The following is a 20307-nucleotide window of genomic DNA, read 5'->3' on the forward strand; positions in this document are numbered from 1 at the left end:
GCAAGGCCTGAAGGCGGGGTCAAGGGTACAACCCTGGAGGGGGTGGTGCCCGTGGGGCAGGGCAAGAAAAGGGGAGGAGCCCAACTGTATTAACCGCTCGGCAGCCGCGGCGCTGCTATGCTGCAGTCTCCCGCAGAGCCCCTGGGAAACCAGCCCGCTAGGTAATTCAGCGTGAGGGGGCCGGGCAAGGTCGTAGGGACTTTGAAGTCCATCTTCTGTGTAAAGACGGCAAATCTGAGGTTCTAAGAGGGGCAGGGTTTTGCTCAAGGTCACTCATTTTTTGTTTGTTTGAAACAGGGTCTTGCTCTGTTGCCCAAGCTAGAGTGCAGTGGCTCGAAGATCTGGGCTCACTGCAACCTCCGCCTCCCGGGCTCAGGTGATCCTCTCACCTCAGCCTCCCAAGCAGCTGGGACCACAGGCGCGCAGCACTACGCCTGGCTAATTATTTATTATTTACTTATTTATTTATTTTTTGTAGAGAGTCTCACTTTATTGCTCAGGCTGGTCTCGAAATCATGGACCCAAGAGATCCTCCCGCCTCAGCTCCCCAAAGTGCTGGGATTACAGAGGGATTTCCCTGTGTCCAAACTAGTTTTACAGCTCTAGTTTGGACCCTTCCATTCTTAAGACAGGTGACCTTCAGCCAGACACAGTGGCTTATACCTGTAGTCCCAGCTACTCGGGAGCCTGAGGCAGGAGAATAGCTTGAGCCCAGGAGGTTGAGGTTACAGTGAGCTATAATTGCAGCACTGCACTCCAGCCTGGGCGACAGATCCAGATCCTGTCTCAAAAAAAGAAAAAAAAAATGGCCGGGCGTGGTGGCTCACACCTGTAATCCCAGCACTTTGGGAGGCTGAGGCGGGCAGATCGCAAGGTCAGGAGATCGAGACCATCCTGGCTAACACGGTGAAACCTGTCTCTACTAAAAACACAAAATATTAGCCGGGCGTGGTGGCAAGCGCCTGTAGTCCCAGCTACTCGGGAGGCTGAGGCAGGAGAATGGTGTGAACCCGGGAGGCGGAGCTTGCAGTGAGCCGAGATCACACCACTGCACTCCAGCCTGGGTGACAGAGCAAGACTCCGTCTCAAAAAAAAAAAAAAAGAAAGAAAAAAACCATCTGCAATCCCACTGACCTAAGACAATCACTTTTAATATTTCGGTGAATATTCTTCCAGACTTGATAGATCATTTTGTTTGTTTGTTTTGAGACAGGATCTCGCTCTGTTGCCTGGGCTGGAGTGCAGTGTCGTGATATTGGCTCACTGCAACCTCTGCCTCCCAGGTTCAAGCGATTCTCCTGCCTGGGCCTCCCAAGTAGTTGGGATTACAAGCATGCGCCACCATGCCCGGCTAATTTTTGTATTTTTAGTAGAGGCGGGGGTTTCACCATGTTGGCCAGGCTGGTCTTGAACTCCTGACCTCAAGTGATCTGCCCACCTCAGCTTCCCAAAGTGATGGGATTATAGGCGTGAGCCACTGTTGGTATTTTTTAACTCGCCAAAATGTTGGTAAAAGTTTCCCAAAATAGTAAATACATTTCTACTTGGCACTTTCCAGTATCTGCATAGTATTCCATTACATGGATGGTACTGCTAATCTCAAAAACAATCCCCTGAGGTTGTTATCAATCTTTTTAAATATTATCAAAAAGTTGTTAATAAATAAGCTTGCACAGCTAAGTCTGTACGTCCTAATATAAATATTACTGTTTTTATATTTAATATAATTTTATATGTTTAATCAGCCTCAAAGCCTTTAAAAGTTGTTATTTTGAAATAATTATAGACTTACAGGAAATTGCAAAATTAGTACCAAAATTGAGTCCCATATACCCTTCACCCAGTTTCCCACCATGGTGACATTTTATATATCTGTAGTATAATAGCAAAACCAGGAAATTAGCGTTGGTAAAATACCATTATCTAAATTACAAACCTTGTTCCATTTTTATTTATTTATTTATTTTATTTTTTTTGAGACGGAATCTTGCTCTGTCACCCAGGCTGGAGTTCAGTGGCGCGATCTTGGCTCACTTCAAGCTACGCCTCCCATGTTCACGCCATTCTCCTGCCTCAGCTTCCCGAGTAGCTGGGACTACAGGTGCCTGCCACCATGCCCAGCTAATTTTTTTTGTATTTAGTAGAGATGGGGTTTCACCGTGTTAGCCAGGATGGTCTCTATCTCCTGACCTTGTGATCCGCCCACCTCAGCCTCCCAAAGTGCTGGGATTACAGGTGTGAGCCAAAGTGCCCGGCCACCTTATTACATTTTTAAATCCTTTTTAAAAGTAGTCAGGGAGGCCATCCTGGCTAACACGGTGAAACCCCGTCTCTACTAAAAAATACAAAAAATTAGCCGAGCATGGTGGCGGGTGCATGTAGCCCCAGCTACTCTGGAGGCTGAGGCAGGAGAATGGCGTGAACCCAAGAGGTGGAGCTTGCAGTGAGCCGAGATTGCGCCACTGCACTCTAGCCTGGGCGACGGAGTGGGACTCTGTCTCAAAAAAAAAAAAAAAAAAAAAAAAAAGTAGTCAGGGAACAAATGGAATTTTTTTTCTTTTGGCTTCAACAACGGAATGTATTTTCTCACAGTGCTGGAGACTGGAAGTCTAAGATCAAGGTGTTGGCATGGCTGCTTTCCTCTGAGGCCTCTCTCCTTGGCTTGCAGATGGCCGCCCTCTTGCTATGTCCTCACACGATCTTTCCTCTGTGTGCCTGGAATAATTTTATGTGTATGTATCTGCCATGCAGCATGTGTGATATGCAACTTTCTGGAGGAACTGCCCTTCTCTGATGATAGATGTTGGTAAATGCCACCCACCTCAGTGGAAAACAAAATTTCATTGGGAATCTAACATCAGAAGAGAAAAATTATCCAACAAAACAAACCAACAAACCTAAAGGTATCAAGCTGGAGAGCTTATGTGCAAGTGGCAAGTCAGCGGTTGAAGGAGTCAGAGCTTTAAGATTTCCAAGGAGAGAGAAGTCACAGCACCGGGCGGCTCAGGAAGGACTTCCTGGGGAAGATGGCATTTGCGCTGTCTTGCTGAATGAGAACAGAGTTGCATAGGCTGAGAGAGAAGGAAAGGGTATAATCCAGAGAAAAGAACTGTGCCGAGGCAGGAAAACCTCACAGGCCGCCCCCACCGGCCCAGTGCCACGGAGCCAGGTGTCTGAGTCCTGCAGAAAGCATTTTCCAAGCCTCTGGTTTGAGCCAGGCCCTGGGCTGGGTGCTGGATAGTCTGATGGGTGAGGCTAAGGCCCTGCCCTTGCTCAGCCTACAGTTTGCAGGGAGAGGGGGTGACGGAGGAGCAAGTCACAAGTGTGACTGATGCTGTGTAGGGGACATACTGGGAGGCTATGGGAGTCCAGAGCTAAAACTGAAGTTCCTTTGGGTTGGAGGGGCTAGGGATGCCTGGACAAGTAGAGGGTTTTTGTTGTTGTTGTTGTTTTGTTTTTGGTGAGCCGGGGTATTGCTCTGTCCCCCAGGCTGGAGTGGAGTGGCAGCAATCTCGGCTCACTGCAACCTCTGCCTCCCGGGCTCAAGCAATTCTCCTGCCTCAGCCTCTCGAGTCGCTGGGATTACAGGCACCCGCCACCAAACCCAGCTAAGTTTTGTATTTATAGTGGAGATGGGGTTCCACCATGTTGACCAGGCTAGTCTCGAACTCCTGACTTCAGGTGATCCGCCCGCCTTGGCCTCCCAAAGTGCTAGGATTATAGGCATGAGCTACCACGCCTGGCTTTTTTTTTTTTTTTTTTCAAGACAGAGTCTCTGTCACTCAGGCTGGAGTGCAGCTTTGCAAACTTGGTTCACTGCAACTTCTGCCTCCCAGGGTCAAGCAATCCTCCTGCCTCAGCCTCCGGAGTAGCTGGGACTGCATTTGCACACCACCATGCCTGGCTAATTTTTGAATTTGTAGTAGAGATGGGGTTTTGCCATGTTGGCCAGGCTGTTCTCAAACTCTTGACCTCAAGCGATCCACCTCCAAAGTGCTGGGATTACAGGCGTGAGCCAACACACATGGCCAAGTAGAATGTATTTAATCAGGAACTGCAGAACTACAGTGAATGTTTATGGAACACGTAGCTTGGCAGGTAGTGTGCAGAAAATCTCATTTGCTCCTGACATCAGCCCCATGAGGAAGGGGTTGTTTTAGCTCCATTTCATCTTGGGGGGAACTTCAACCCTGAGAACTTAAATCAAATAGCATGTGAGTGACAAGGCTGAGGGCCTGGTCCCAGAGCCCCAGCTCTCATGAGTTTCATTCATTCACCTAAAATATAATTGTCACTGCCACCTGAGCCAGGAACACTGGGGATGCAACAGTGAACAGGGTATGGCACAATCCCCCCTTGGGGGCTCACTGTTGAATATGGGAGAAAGACAAACAAAGGGACAATTATAACTCAGAGTGGTAGGAAGTACCAGGGAGGCACAGGGGATGCAGGCACCAAATTCAGCCTGTGAAAGTCAGGGAAGTCTTCCTGGAGGAAGTGACACCCAATCTGAACTGTGAAGGGTGAGACTACTACTAACAGTTAACCATTAACCAGGCACTGTGTGAAGCGCTTCTGCATATTAACTCATTAAACTTTCCCAACAATTCCATGACAGTTCCATGACTGTCCCCAAGTAGAGATAAGGAAAAGACCAGTGGGCAGAACTGATTCCTCCCCTACTTCCATGAGGGCCTGGACCTGCTCTCCCACAGCGTGATCTGGCAGGAAAGCTAAAAGTATGCTAGTAAGAGGAAGTACAGTTCAAAGCCAAAGGCTGAATAGTTACAGCTTGCAGAGGTGGGTGACAGAAGCCGGGAAGGGAGCATCTAAGGGAACTTCCCTCTCTGCCCCCACCACTAAACCCACCTAGCCACACTGCCTGAGTCATCCACACCATCAAATGCTGACAGCTGCAACTGGAACCGCCACACCTGGGGCACATGTGGGTGCCCCAGCCCTCTGAGACCCCAGGCTCAGGAGGAGCTCCTTGCCCCAGGATGGGGGGAGCAGAGCCAATGGTAGCCAAGCCCACCTGGAAAGAGAGAGAGAGAGAGAGGGTGCTGGCTTCCTCCCAAGAAATACATACTTGCTGACAATAATACTACCTCCTGGCTAGTTTTTATTTTTATTTATTTATTTATTTTGAGACAGAGTCTCACTCTTTTTGCCCAATCTGCCTACCACGCCCAACTAATTTTTGTATTTTTAGTAAAGATGGGGTTTCACCACGTTGGCCAGGCTAGTCTTGGAACTCCTGACCTTAAATGATCTGCCCACCTTGGCCTCCCAAAGTACTGGGATTATAGGCATGAGCCACCACGCCCGGCCTATTTTTATCTATTTTAGAGATGAGGTCTCACTATGTTGCCCAGGCTAGTCTCAAACTCCTGGCCTCAAGCGATCCTCCTGCTTCGGCCTCCAAAATTCTGGGATTATAGGTATGTGCCCCTGTGCCCAGCTAGGACATTTTAAAACTTTTCCCCAAGCCCCAGTCTTTTTATGCCCTGCCCCACTTGAGCTGGCTGGTGGAGACAGGGCTGTCCAGTTCTTTGTTTTTGAGACAGAGTTTCACTCTTGTCGCTGCAAGCTCCACCTCCCGAGTTCAAGTGATTCTCTTGCCTCAGCCTCCCGAGTAGCTAGGATTACAGGCCTGTGCCACCACTCCTGGCTAATTTTGTTTGTTGTTGTTTTTATTTTGTTTTGTTTTGAGACGGAGTCTCGCTCTGTCGTCCAGGCTGGAGTGCAGTGGCGCGGTCTTGGCTCACTGCATCCTTCACCTCCTGGGTTCAAGCCATTCTCCTGCCTCAGCCTCCCGAGTAGCTGGGATTACAGGCACCCACCACCATGCCTGGCTAATTTTTGTATTTTAGTAGAGAAAGGGTTTCACCATGTTGGCCAGGCTGGTCTCGAACCTCTGACCTCAGGTGATCTGCCCACCTCGGCCTCCCAAAGTGCTGGGATTACAGGCGTGAGCCACTGCACCCAGCCTGGCCAGTTCTTTGGGCCTCAGTTTCTCTCCTCTGAGAACTGTGCACCTACCATGGGCCAAGCATCGTTGTATGCCCTTGACATCCAACGCTTCATTTAACTCTCACCGTTCTCAATAGGTAGATGCTAAGATAACCCCATTTTACAGATGAGGCACTGAAGTCCTGAAATGTTGAGGGACTTTCCCAGCTTCCCATAGCAGCAATGGGCCAAGCGGGGAGTCAAGGCCAGGGCTGATGACGGCAGGCCCCATGCTTTCTTCTCCAGTCACACTTACCTGCCTCATGAGGTTTCATCCAATGCCAGGAAGGTTGAGAGTTCGTGCAGTCTCGTGAAATGACCCACTGTGACCCCTACCACTGGCATTCTGTGACCCTCAGCAAGTCTCTTCCCCTTTCTGATACTCAGAATCTCAGAGCAAAGTCCTTCCCATCCTCCCTCCACAATGAATGGGTGCATAAATATATGAACAAATTAAGTATTGTTTCTCTCTGTGCCCACTAGAGTGCGCACAGGTGCCACTAACCGCCACTGTTCCCTTCAAATGCCATCCTTTCACAGGGGCCACTATGCCTTTCTATATACATTCCCAGCCTTTCCGCGCTCTTGTTCCTCTGTGATTACTATTCCTCTACTCCAGTCTCTGTTTGCTTGCTGGTTTTTGTTGTTTTCATCCTGCAAATCTCTAAAAGTTGCCACAGAGCCTTTCTAAAAGGAGGCAGGAGGTGGCTTTGTCCACAGCCTCAGGAACACCAGCCTCCACCTGCTTGCTGAGGGCAGGCAGCTTCCCATCCCTCCCACCCAGCCCAGGCCTGGCACAAGCCCCAGGGCAGAGAGGCCTAGAGCTTGCCAGGGATCCCAGCCTTTGCCTCCAGCTCTCCTTGCTGCAGATGTCCTCAGTGCACCATTTCTGGTTTTCCCAGTAGCAAATTCCTGCTCAGCCCTTCCTGGCTGTACATCACAGGCTCCCTCTTGAAGAGCTCTGCTCTCTCAGGTACCCCTGTGCTGAACTACCCTCCACCGATGCATCGAAAAAGCCCAGGCTCTCAGATGGGCGTGGTGGCTCACACCTGTAATCCCAGCACTTTGGGAGGCTGAGGCAGGTGGATCACCTGAGGTCAGGAGTTCCAGACCAGCCTGGCCAACATGGTGAAACCCCGTCTCTACTAAAAACACAAAAATCAGCTGGGGATGGTGGTGCGTGCCTGTAATCCCAACTACTAGGGGGGCTGAGGCAGGAGGATTACTTGAAGCTGGGTGGCAGAGGTTGCAGTGAGCTGAGATCATGCCCGTCCACTCCAGCCTGGGCAACAGAGCGAGACTCTGTCAAAAAGAGAAAAGAAGAGAAAGCAGAGAAAAGAGAAGAGAAGAGAAGAGAAGAGAAGAGAAGAGAAAAGGCCCAGGCTCTCAGCTCCACCTGGGCTCAGATCTTCAGCTGTGGGACTTCAGTTTCCAATCTGAAAAATGGGACTTGCTATGGTTTGAATGCACCCCCAGGAAGCACATGTTGGCAGTCCCCACTGCAACAGTGTTAGGAGGTGGGGCCTAATGGGAGGTGTTTGGGTCATGAAGTCTCTACTCTCATGAGTGGATTAATGCCAGTCACGGAAGGGCTTGAGGCTGTGTGTTAGATCTCTTGCGCTCTCTCTCACTCTCTCCCTTTCTGCCATGGGAAGATGTAAGGAGGCCCCCACCAGATGCCGAGCAGATATTGGCACCATGCCCTTGGACTCTGGACTTCAAGAACCATGAGCCAAATACATTTCTGTTTATTATAAATTACCGAGGTATTCTGTTAAAGCAGCACAAGACAGACTAACATAGGTTGGTTGTGCCTTCTTGCAAGGTTGCTGTAGAGATTAAATTGTAGAACTAATGTACAGTGCCTGGCACCTATAAGTCCCCCTTAAATGGGAGCTTTTGTATTAATTTAATTTGTATTAATTAAAAAAATAGAGGTTGGAGGGAGGTCTCACCATGTAGTTCAGGCTGGTCTCAAACTCCTGGCCTCAAGTGATCCTCCTGCCTTGGCCTCCCAAAGTGCTGGGATTACAGGCACATGCACCACACCTGGCTAATTTTTGTATATTTTGTGGAGACAGGGTTTTGCCTCATGTGCTCAAGCGATCCACCCACCTTGGCCTCCCAAAGTGCTGGGATTACAAGTGTGAGCCACCACACCCAGCCTGAAACTTCTTAAGTAGTTTCCACAATGACATAAGTTCAACACCTGAGACAAATCTCTTAATCTATATGCCCTGGTGTTTCTGTTTCTGTGCTTGAACCCTGACTGAATTGGGGGGATACATTGATTCAGGTCTTCAACTGGTTCAGCTCTAAGGCAGGTCCTTAGAGAGCAAGGTCTCCAAAACCCATCCGCCTTGGGTCCTCCCAGTGGGACTTGCTCAGAGTCCAGTTTTCCTAACTGCCCTGTAGCTACCAGTGGCTGGATGAAGACAGACTTATCCCAAGCCAGTGCCAACAGCAAGAAACTGCAGTTACCTGCCGACCCATGGGCCAAACAGAACAAAAAAAAACCCAGGATTGGACCTAAAAACCACATCCTCTGTATCGATAGAGGGTCTTTTGATAAGTGGGCATCTTGGAACTGGGGCACTCTGGGAACAAAAGTGGTGATGGGACTCTGTGGGTGAGTGTTAACCCCCACTCTCCTATCGGGATAGGGTTACATGCTCCCAGGAGTGGGGTTTGGGTCTCTGCATGCAGGTTGGGACCCTGCTTGAGTAGTGCCCACTTCTAATTGGGTAAAGAGGCATGTGGAAGCTGAGCTTCCATCTGGGGCCGAGCTGGACTTATGACGCCCAGACTCTCCAGCCCGGGCCTTGGCTAATTCCCAGGGGGTTCTGAGGCCATGTCCAAGGGGACAGTGATGGCCCTCAGTGTGACAGGGTGGCTGGGAAGTGGGAAGAATCCATGGAAGGGGGGGTTGGCGTCTGGCTTGCCCGAGGGGTCTCCCACATCGAGCAGGGCAAATTCCCCACGCAAAGCAGCCAGCTGCACCTGTCAGAGCTCTCAGTGCTGTGGCTCATCCACTTTACCCTGGGCAGCTGGTGGTACGAAGCTGGTTAGTGCCATCTGAGACCACCACTGGGGCTGCGCTCATGGGGGTGTGGGGAGGCTGGAGACGGCAGGCCTCAGCCTCGTGTAGATCTCTGTTACTCCTTTGCTAATTACCAACAGTGATCCACTGACCCCAGTTCAGGCCTCAGTTTCCCCATCTGTACAACAAGGGCACTGGACTGGATGATCACTCATTTGGCTTCCAGCTGGGACTTGTAATAATGGTGATGACGGTTTTGATGATGGCGGTGCCATTTGCCAAAAACACCATGTGCCAGATTCCATTCAAAAATCATGAAACTGGACTGGCTTCCTTAATCTGCACAATATCCCCATGGGGCAGGCACAGTTGTTATCCCTATTTCATAGTTGAGGGCATGCAATCCTCATGCAGTTGGAAAGGAGCTGAGCTGGGAGGAAGATAGGACAGCCACACGGATCTAGGTCGGGACCTAGGTTCTGCTGTTTCTAGCCATGTGACCCTGAGCAAGTCACTTGCCCTTTCTGTGCCTCTGTCTCCTCTGATGCCCATTCCTCGGGGCTGCTATGTGGCCTAAAGGAGGCAATGCACCATGCGTGGTGCACAAAGAACACACCGTAGTCATCAATCATTGTGATGATCATGGTTTTTCTTTTAGTCTCCCGTGTAGCTAGGTATGGCCATATGACTAACCTTTAAGCCAATAATTTGTAAGCACTGTGCTATGTGGAACTTCCAGAAAATCCTTCTTCCTGTCCTCCATCCTGCTCTCTGGAACGAATATACAAAAGCTGAAGATCAACAGCCACCCTAGGCCACAAAGATAGCAGGGATGGGCCACACTGTCTGTTGACTCCCTTACTAGAAGACAAGTTATGCAAGAACAGAAATCTTGTTTATCTTGGTCAAAGCGACCTCCAGAACACTTACAAAGTGTGTGTCATGTGCTAAGGGCACAGGTATTGAATGAGTATTGACTGAATAGCTGAATAAATGAATTTACTCCAGACTCACCAATAAATAAGGTTTCAGCTTCCTTCACAGAATTAAAGTATTGATTAATTTAAGTCACATTACTTCTATTTGCTTTCCTTTGCTCTCCCAAACTTGCACCTGTCATAGGATAGTGTTTTGTTTTTTTAAATGTGCTCCAGAATTCCCCTCAAAAAAAAAAAAGCTTTAAAATCTATTTTCATGGAAATGCTTCCCAGTATATTCCTGCTTAGCAAGTTTAAAATTCTTCAGTTTTCATGGTCATGGATATGTATTTTTGTGTATGTCTGTTGTTAAATGCAGGCACTGATTTGGAACAAAATAGACCTCACCTCAAGTCCACAAGTATCATCCAAAATGGTATCTAATGACATTCCTCGAACCTCAACCGATATTATTATTTACATAGAATGCAGTCACTGGGTCCTGAGAATTTCACTGGATGTTGGTTGCTGAAACTGAACTTTATCGGGTCTTTTCCTCTTCCACTGTGGTTTTCCACATTTCAACATGTCACTTAACTGTCCTCAAACTTTACTCAAATCTTTTCAACAAAATGGAATCTTTATTACCCCCACTCCTCTGCTTTTTGAAGCAACCCTTTTCTTCCTGTGGTAACACTCCCTGTGGCCCCTTTTGTGGTCTCTTTTGTGGTCACAGGGTTTGTAAACATTCATACTTTTTGCAACTACATATACTTTTATTCTTATTTTTCACTCTTCCCCCAGTTGTTGCTTTTTCTTTTAACTCTTTGAGGGAGTTAATTATCCCCCTCTTCAACTTTTATGATGCACCTATTTATATTTGAGCCGCTGGCTTTTTGCTCAAATTGCTTTTCAATTTACTCACTGTTGAGGAAAGACATTATTTGGGGTTTGTAAGGTGTATCAAGCTTTTCTAAAGTGTAGGCTTCTCTATACATAATTGCCTCTTTCCTAGAGTAGTTATCTGACAAGTCTATTCAAACAGAGAGAAACTGGTCCTAAAAAGAGCTTTTTGGAAACCTCTCCTTTAGAAGGAATGTCTCTAGTCACACAGTGCTTTCTCCCTTCTTGATTTTGTATCAGTCCAAAGCTAATCTCTCCTCACTCTGGATTGCATGAACTTGTGCCTTCTTGGGCATCATGTGTTATTAATTCTCCCTCTCTTCCAATTGTAAACGTGTTTTCTTTATTGGTTCTTACCATTTAACATAAAAGTATATTCATCTTTACGGGGGGGAGGGGAATGAAAGCTTTCTTAACCATATATCTCCCTTTAACTATTCCCACATCTCTCTTCTCAGCCAAACTTTTAGGAGGAGAAGCCCTCAGTTGATGTCTTTACTTTCTCACCTCTGGTTCACTCTTTCCCAGCTGCTGACACTCAGCTTACTCCCACACATCCCCAATCACTGAGTTGCCACAGGCAATGGCATTTGTGGCTTTTCTGCCTTCTTGGCAAAATATGACTCTGTTCATTGGGGTATTAGGTATAAAGTACCTACTGACCAGGCCCTGTGCTAGGTGAGGTCATTACAGAAATGAGAAGCAGACACCACCTCCATTCCAATGAGACTCACCAGATCAGCTATTGCTGATGAACACTCAGGTGCCTTGACTCTCACTTTTCACTTTTGCAGGCTTTACTTCATGCCACGTACACTTCCCTATTCCCCAAGCCTCCTTTCTCTCCAAACCCTTCCCCTTATTAGACACAGCTTTTTCAAGCAATCACGGTCATACCCATGGCTTCAATTGTTTTCTATATGCTGTTATGACAATAGAATTTAAATGTTGTTCTTATGTAACAGTTTTATTTTATGTGACACCTCATTTACTACAACCATAAATTCAAAGTTTCCCTAAGAAAGTAATCACTAAAAAATTGTCATATTCTTAGTATGTAAATTTTAGGAAATGTCCTTAATGGTTTGAGTTACTGTGTGTGTGTTACTTTTGAAAACATGAGTTGGGATGTCACAGAATGGACTTAGCCTACAGAGGTTTATATCCAATTTTCAACCAGAGGGTTCCAGTTCAATGTGACACTTAGAGTTCAAAACTGTCTCATTCCCCACACCTCTTCCTCTTCCTACATTCTGTCTAGGGGAGAATCTCTGCTATTTACACAGTCCATCGAACTACGGCCTTAGCAGTCTGTTTTTCCTTCCCCTCTTCTTCCACGTCTCATCACCAAGCACTTCCTGTTCTATCTCCCAAATGATCACAAAACTTTTCCTTCCACTTCAGTCACTGCTGCTGCCTTTTTAGCCCCACTGTTCTCCAGGTGCACATAGGGTCTCTTAATCAGCCCCATTGCTTTCATCAAGCCCTCTCCATCGTGCAGTGACGTCACTGCAAGCACATCGGATAGAGACTCTTCACCCCTGTGTGGTTCAGTGACTCTCGTCTCCATAATAAAATTCAAACTCTACCCCAACATCTAATTTTGGGTCAGATAGATCTGCGTTTTCATTCCAGGTTGATTCACTGTCCAGCAGTGTAGCCTCAGACAATTGGACCCTCTAAGCCTTTGTTTGCTCATCTGCCTGAACTCACTGAGGGTGGGGACTGTTTCACACATGCAGTATTGGCACTTATAAGAGACTTAATGTTGAATGAAGGGGAGGCATTTTAAAATCCACATCAAAAAACTGTTATTCTTTAAAAAAAATACTAATCTACAAGGTCACTTCCCCTCCAAGCATGACGTCTACCTTTACTTTCTGAGAATCACGATCGGCTTGTGGGGATCGAGATGACTCAGGATTAAATCCTGGCCCCATCTTGAGCAGGCATGGAAACTTGGGGAAGCTACTTAACTTCTCCAACTAGATTGATTCTGTAAAATTTGTAAAATGGAATATGGTTTCTGGGGGTGAAATTAGTATACCACAGCTGGAACACTGTCAGGCTTGCCAGATATTTACTATTCACATTCATCAAATGAGGACAGTGCTATCCCACTATGTGCTTCTCAATTTTGTGTAAGAAAAACATGCTTTATGCACTGTTAGTAAAAGAAATATCTGAAAATCCCAGCCGTGGAAGAAAGAAACAGAGGGAGAAAAGAGAGTTGGTAGGTCCTAGCATTTCAGAACTCGGAAGGATGAGTTCAGTCCCTGTTTCATAGACAAGGAAGGGAAAGTGTGATGTGTCCTAGGGTTTCATTCAAGTCACAGTCATCGCGCTTTATCGGGAGTGGGACCAGGGCTCTAGGAGTTGCTATGGTCAAGTTGAAGACAAAAACTAACACTTGTAAGACAGGAGAGAAGCATTTACTTACAAAAGCAGTCTGAAATTTGTGTGTAACTACATTTGGTGAGCAAATGAAAGCTGCCAGACTCAGGAAAACAGAGATGCTAATGGAACTGACTTTAGGAACCGGGGTTTTCTATTGAGTTCATTGCCCAGGGTGACTTCCAATCACAACCCCCACCTGCCAGCACTTTTCCCAGGACTGGAAAGCTCAGGCAGCCCAGGACGAATAGTGCAGTCACCACAGAGGGGCAGGGTGGCCACAAGGTGGGCAGCAGCAGGGATGGGCATTGTGAGCCATCGGGTGGGTCTGTGGGGTCGGCCATTGTGAGCCACTAGCCTGACTTGGTTGTTTCCTGGCAACCAGGTGACATAGGAGGCTTTGTGGTTACTAGGCAAAGGCCAGGGCCAGCAGCCTTCAGTCCTTAGCTGGCAGTAGAAGGAGGAGGAGCTCCGACTACATTCTGTCACTTGTGCTTTTTGGACTTTTTTGTGAATTTAGGTTCCCAATGGGGAACAAACTAAGTAGCTGCCTGGGTAACAGGGGTGGCCGCCACTGCGACTGCTCCAGGCCAGATGTGGGAAACTCCCATGAGGCTGAGATTGCTAACACTGTGGCAGCCGCAGCACCAGCCGCAGCACCAGCATGCACCACTGAAAAACGGGAGAAATGGGATTTGAGAGCCCAGAAGGCCCAAGTCATGCAGGACCTAAGCCTCCCGAAGACGCGGAAGATGCCGGAGATGCCCAAAGGTAAAGAAGCCATGGGTGCCATTTCCTCTCTGGCATCTCTCTGGCCACCACCGCCCCCATCCCTTTGCAGTCCCTCACCCTCAGAGACATCCTCAGCTTCCAGCTCCCTCCTGGCCATGGCCAGCTTTCCCAGGGCTAGGATGGGGGACAAAGGCTGGTTCTGCCTCTTGTCTTTGTTGTTGAGCCTTCTTTGTTGAGGCTTTTCTGGTCTAGTCCCTCCCTTTTCTCAGTAAAATTTCAAATACTCCAGTTTTGGAGTCCCCATCCCATTCTCTATCCTTACCCATCCAGCTGGTCTGGTACCTAAGTGAAGGAGCCAGATAAGGGCCCAATTCTTTCTTTTCTCCCATTCCTTAAGGTAGCTAATAATTGGGATAATTTAGACTCAAATATGGGGAGACTTCTTAAATTCAAAATACAGTTTGCCATGGAAGAGATTATATGGTATTCTTAATAGATGGTTTTAAGTCACATTGACAGAAGCTGCTTTATTTCTTCCAATTGTAATTTGAAGAAAGAAGGAAAAAAATTGGGGGACATGCTTAAAATGACTGCAAAAGGTAAGAAATGTTACTGCCAGAGCTGTAAAGAAGTTGTTTTTGTGTTGGGTTTACCCAAAAGAGTTTAGCCATGGAGCTCCTATTACTTTAAAATTCCCACTTGGACATGAGTGTGTCTTCAGCCCTAGAACACTGTAGTCCCTGTTTCATAGACAAGGAAGGGAAAGTGTGATGTGTCCTAGGGTTTCATTCAAGTCACAGTCATCACGCTTTATCGAGAGTGGGACCAGGGCTCTAGGAGTTGCTATGGTCAAGTTGAAGACAAAAGCTAACACTTGTAAGACAGGAGAGAAGCATTTACTTACAAAAGCAGTCTGAAATTTGTGTGTAACTACATTTGGTGAGCAAATGAAAGCTGCCAGACTCAGGAAAACAGAGATGCTAATGGAAGTGACTTTAGGAACCAGGGTTTTCTATTCAGTTCATTGCCCAGGGTGACTTCCAATAACAACCCCCACCTGCCTGCACTTTTCCCAGGACTGGAAAGCTCAGGCAGCCCAGGACGAATAGTGCAGTCACCACAGAGGGACAGGGTGGCCACAAGGTGGGCAGCAGCAGGGATGGGCATTGTGAGCCATTGGGTGGGTCTGTGGGGTCGGCCATTGTGAGCCACTAGCCTGACTTGGTTGTTTCCTGGCAACCAGGTGACACAGGAGGCTTTGTGGGTACTGGGCATCGGCCGGGGCCAGCAGCCTTCAGTCAGTAGCTGGTAGTGGAAGGAGGAGCTCTGACTACACTCTCACGACTGTTTTTCTGCCTCTTGGTGCTTTTCATGTCCCTTTCTTTTTGAAATAAGACAGAAGGTCCCCACCTTCATAGACATAGAGAGATCCCATCTTATTTGTTTTTTAAAATAAATGGAAAAGTGAGGGGGAGCCTTGTGAGGATGATGGGAGAGGGCTTCCAGAGAGGAAATTCTTCTTTGGAATTCCTGAAATGGGAACAAAGTTGTTTTGGGAAAAGGACGGGAAGACACAAAGGTGGCTGCAGCAGAGTGAAATGAATGTCATGGGCTAAGGCCTTGTACACGTAGTGAGCAATGACAAAGAATATGGACTTTAGTTGAGATGGGAAACCACTGGAGGATTATAGCCTGGGGATTACTGTTAATCCTCCAAGAAAAAGACTGACCAGTGGCTCTGTGAGAATATACTGTAATGCAGGCAAGGGTGGAAGCAGGGAGACCGGCAAGGAGGCTGGTGGCGTAGTTCAGGTGAGAGTCAACAGTGAAGAGAAAAACAATAATGACCTGAAACAGGCTGACTTGAGAATCTCTAGATTCAAGTGAACCTATAAGTAGGTAATAAAGTGGTAAATAGACAAGTCACAGAAAAAGAAATGCAGGTGATCCTTAAACACATCTTCACACATAAGGGAAAGGCAAATGACAACTATACTGCAGTGTCTCTCCTATTGAGTGAAATTCCAAAAACGTGGCAATACATTCTTTGGTTTGGCTGTAAGGAAAGTTGCCTGCATAGATTGCTGGTGGAAATGCAAAATGGCTCGACTCCACGAAGGGGAATTTGGCACAATCTCACAACCTTGCAAATGCGTTTAAACCGGAAATCCTACTTTGAGGCATTTTATCCGGAGGGTACCCTCCATAAATATGAAACAACCTATGCACAAAGTCCTTGTTGCATTATTTTCAATAGCTCAATATTGGAAATTACTGAAATGCCTAGTAAGGAACTAGTAAAATTAACTGGTACTTCCACCTAAAGGAGAACTATGGAGCTGTAAACGAGGGTAAGATGTCTTTTTACTGCTATGGAGTGATTCCCCAGATAGGTTACATAGAAAAGCATAAAGGGACAACATGCAGTAACATACATGAAAGAAAGCAGGGGGAATAATGTCTGATTATTAAAACAAACAAAAACAACGCTGGGGAATTCTTGATGCTGACCTGTGACTATTTTCTCCTTAACTTCAGTGGGTAGCCAAAGTGTCTATTTTCTCAAAATGTTATTTTGCTATGGGTTTTCCAAAGGATGTTAACTGTTTACCTTTCACCCAGAAGCCTTGCTTTGTAATTGATTGTGCATTATGTAGTAAATAGACTGCTCTTGCATTTTATTTGATCCTCTCAATGTTTTAAGTTAGGTGTAATATGGGAATTTTCCTTGTGTCACATATGAGAAGGCTGGTTCTAAGAAGTATAAAGTGAGTTTTTCAAGGTTTGAAAAAATAAGAGTCAGATCAAGAATGTACATTCTAGACATGGCATATAAAACTAGAATTTATTAAAAGGTGTGTATGAGCTGCTTTGGTTACTACCTCTTTAAAAAAAAATTCCTTTAGTTTATTGAAGTAGTTAAGCCTCAGGATTAAAACAGTAACATTAGATAATGAGAAATAAAATGGGGATACTTGTAACTCAGTAATGCTTTTTATTTTTAAGAGACAGGGTCTTGCTTTGTCACCCAGGCTGGAGTGCAGTGGCATGATCATAGCTCACTGCAGCCTCAAACTCCTTGGCTCAAACGATCCTCCCACATCAGTCTTCCACGTAGCTAGGGAAACAAGAGCTCACTACCACACCTGGCTAATTTTTAAAACATTTTTTGTAGAGAAGAGATCTCACTATGTTGCCCAGGCTGCTCTCAAACTTCTGACCTCAAGCAATCCTCCTGCCTTAGCCTCCAAAAATGTCAGGATTACAGCCATGAGCCAGCACACCTAGCCCAGAAATGTTCCTAAAACTCTGAAAAATGAAGTTAAATGCTATTAACAAATCTATAAATTGATAAAAATATACTATGACATATGAAATGTCACAGCTCAGTCGTGGTCACAACGTTGATTAAAACGTTAAACAATTTAGGCAAGTCTGAGAACTGCGAGGGAAGTACAGGATTGCTTTGGAAGCCAGAATTAGGATTGTCAGAGCTGGGAAAGCAGAAGCCAGGCGTTGAGTGTGCACAGGACTGGGGCACGCAGCAGCTCCATGGTATGCTGTGTGTCCTCTTACATGGCAGGCCACCTCCAGGCCAGCAGATGAGAATCACCTGATGGGTGGAAAGAGTGGATTTAGGTAAAATCTCAGACTGTGCATCATTACTGAGAGACTTTAAATGTTTGTCTTATGGGTCATAAAGCTAATCGAAGTGACAACACAGGGATAATAGAGCAGGTGAGTAAACGCAGTAAGCCACCTCCCACCTCTCTAGGACATCAACCATCCCAAAGAAATATTGGGGCAAGTTTGCCATTATTTGCCAATATTTGACAAAGCTTTTGAGAAGAGCTCTCAGTTCAGGGTCCAGGGCATGATCTAGAGGACTCAGATGTTCTGGGATCTCTGTCCCCATGGAACCAACTACATTCTTGCCCCAGATCTTCATGCCTCACTGTGGTAACTCTGGGGAAGTCACTCAAAACGTCTAAGTTTTAATTCATTGAATTGGAAAATACGGCTTGTAGCCCCTGCTCTGCCCATCCCACGGGGCTAATGTGGGGATCAAGGAAACGACAGATCTCTTTCATGAGCTGGAAATCATGCCCATGGAAACAGTGAAGTCACTTTCCACCCTCCCCTGCCCGGGAGCCATACACGCTCCCTCTCTGGATTCAACCACTACCAAGTATCTGGATTATTCTTCCAGACATTGAATTATTGAACACTTTTGGGCATTTACAAAGCATGAGTCTTCTTAAGACTTTATCTGTATCTCATCCTTTTTAGCCCTATAGATCTTAGTAGGTCTATAGCATAGATCTACTAACATTCCCACATCTCAGAATAGGGAACTGAGGCACAGAGGGGTTCATTTCACTCTCCCAGGTATGTGCAGATTCTATGTAGGATTTGAACCAGGACATTCTTGGTACTTGGATCTGCTGCTTTTCTATATTGTCTCATTTAAATAAAGGTATCTGCCTACACAAACAGTCCATTTTAAGTGCAATGAAGCTTGCAAAATCTTCCTAGAACCCAAATCTAATTCAGGTAGAGTTGAATAGCAGACAGTGAAAACTGGAATGAAAACTTTCATCTGTGAATAAGTTTTACTAATTTCTCGCTGTCCTCTGCCAGCAACATGTCAAGCACTGTCTTTACTATGATACATTTTCTAGAATCTATCAGAAGTCTGCTCTGCCTTGCAGGTTTGGACGCCGACACCAAGCGCTACTTAAGAATGATATGGAGACGGCATGGAATTTGGCCTCTAGAAAATACAGGTAATGTGGAAATTAAATCATTAAGTTCATTTAAGCAAATAATTCCAGTTTATTCATTCAGTGCTCCATATTAGAGAAACTCAGTAAATGCTATGTCATGTTCTTCATTTATTTCATTTGTGCCAATTTAAATGCATTAAATCAATGGTAGATGATACAACTACACAAGTAAGTAACATTGACAACTTAGAGTTCGGTGTGTGTGTGTGTGTGTGTGTGTGTGTGTGTGTGTGAAAAGGTCTCATTTGTCACCCAGGAGCGTATTGGTGCAATCACAGCTCACTGTGATCTTGACCTCCCCAGGTTCAGGTGATCCTTCCACCTCAGCCTCCCAAGTAGCTGGCCATAAGGCACACGCCACTATAGCAAGCTAATTTTTTTTTTTTTTTTTTTTTGGAGAGATGGGATTTGACCATGTTGTCCATGATAGTAATGGACATCTCAAAGGTTTAGACATTTGCTTTCAGTTTGGTCAATTATGAATACAGCTATTATAAACTTTCCTGTGTCTTGTTTGGAAAGACAATTTTTAAAATGTAACTGAGGAAATACTTAGGATTATGATTACTTGATTGTATGCTAAGACTACATTTTTCTTTGTAAGAATTTTGGTAGAATTTTCCAGTGAAATCATCTGAATATAGTGTTTTAGTTTTTTGAAAAGATATTAATCATTGATTCAATTTCTAAAATAAATATAGGCCTATCCAGATGATCTATTTCTCCTGAGTTTTGGTCTTCTAAAATAGATTTTAACAATTAGCTCATTTCATCTACTGTATCTAATTGTAAGCACAAATGTGTTCAGGATATTCCTTTATTATTTACTATTTTTTGATTTGACTCCTCCTAAATGGATATTATTAGTATACTGTGACTTCTTTGTTTCCTTTGCGGGTAGCCAACGTAGGGGTTTATCAACGTTACTGATCTTTTCAAAGAACTGGCTTTTGGTTTTGTTGATTTTCTCCGAGGATTTCCTATTTTCTATTCCACTGTATTGTGCAATCATTATTTATTTTTCCCCTGTTCTATATTATACTGCTGTTTTTCTCTCATTGCCCAAGGTGAAGCTTAGATTATGAATTCAGATATTTCTCATTATTGACACAGCATCCTGAATGTAACGCATTGAATGTAATCTCATTAAAATGCACACTTAATAATTAAAATGATAAATAGGTATGCTTGACTACAATCTGAAATACACAACAGGGTAGGTGATCAATGGAGTGGCAGGATATGTAGATCCACAAAAGTCAAATGATCTTGTAACATTTCATAAACTTGGGGATTTGCCTGGACCTTGAAATGGGGAGGAGGTGTGATGAGATGCTATCCCTGAACCATACAGTGCCGTTCTGTATGAAACTGTTCTTCAGGTGACACTGATGAGGTTGCCCTAGCTGGAAAGCCAAGGCTCTTTTCATTTCTTTCTGCCCTTCTCCTTTGCCTTCCTTCAACACCAAGGAGAATGGTCCAGCAGCAGCTCAGTCCATGCCTGTGAACCGCCCACCTCCAC

At 45.7% G+C, this 20307-nt stretch overlaps 1 protein-coding gene across 1 annotated transcript; it reads left to right on the plus strand.

Annotated features, from left to right (window-relative positions):
- Positions 1–13517: 13517 nt before the first annotated feature.
- Positions 13518–19121, plus strand: LOC115835899 (uncharacterized protein C22orf42-like). The gene is made up of 2 exons (XM_030815206.1): positions 13518–14037; positions 18711–19121. The coding sequence occupies exons 1-2, from the start codon at positions 13794–13796 to the stop codon at positions 18857–18859; spliced, it is 393 nt and encodes a 130-aa protein (XP_030671066.1). The 5' UTR covers positions 13518–13793; the 3' UTR covers positions 18860–19121.
- The last annotated feature ends 1186 nt before the right edge of the window (positions 19122–20307 follow it).

Source organism: Nomascus leucogenys, chromosome 7b (genome assembly GCF_006542625.1).
Source record: "Nomascus leucogenys isolate Asia chromosome 7b, Asia_NLE_v1, whole genome shotgun sequence".
Lineage (NCBI taxonomy): Eukaryota > Metazoa > Chordata > Mammalia > Primates > Hylobatidae > Nomascus > Nomascus leucogenys.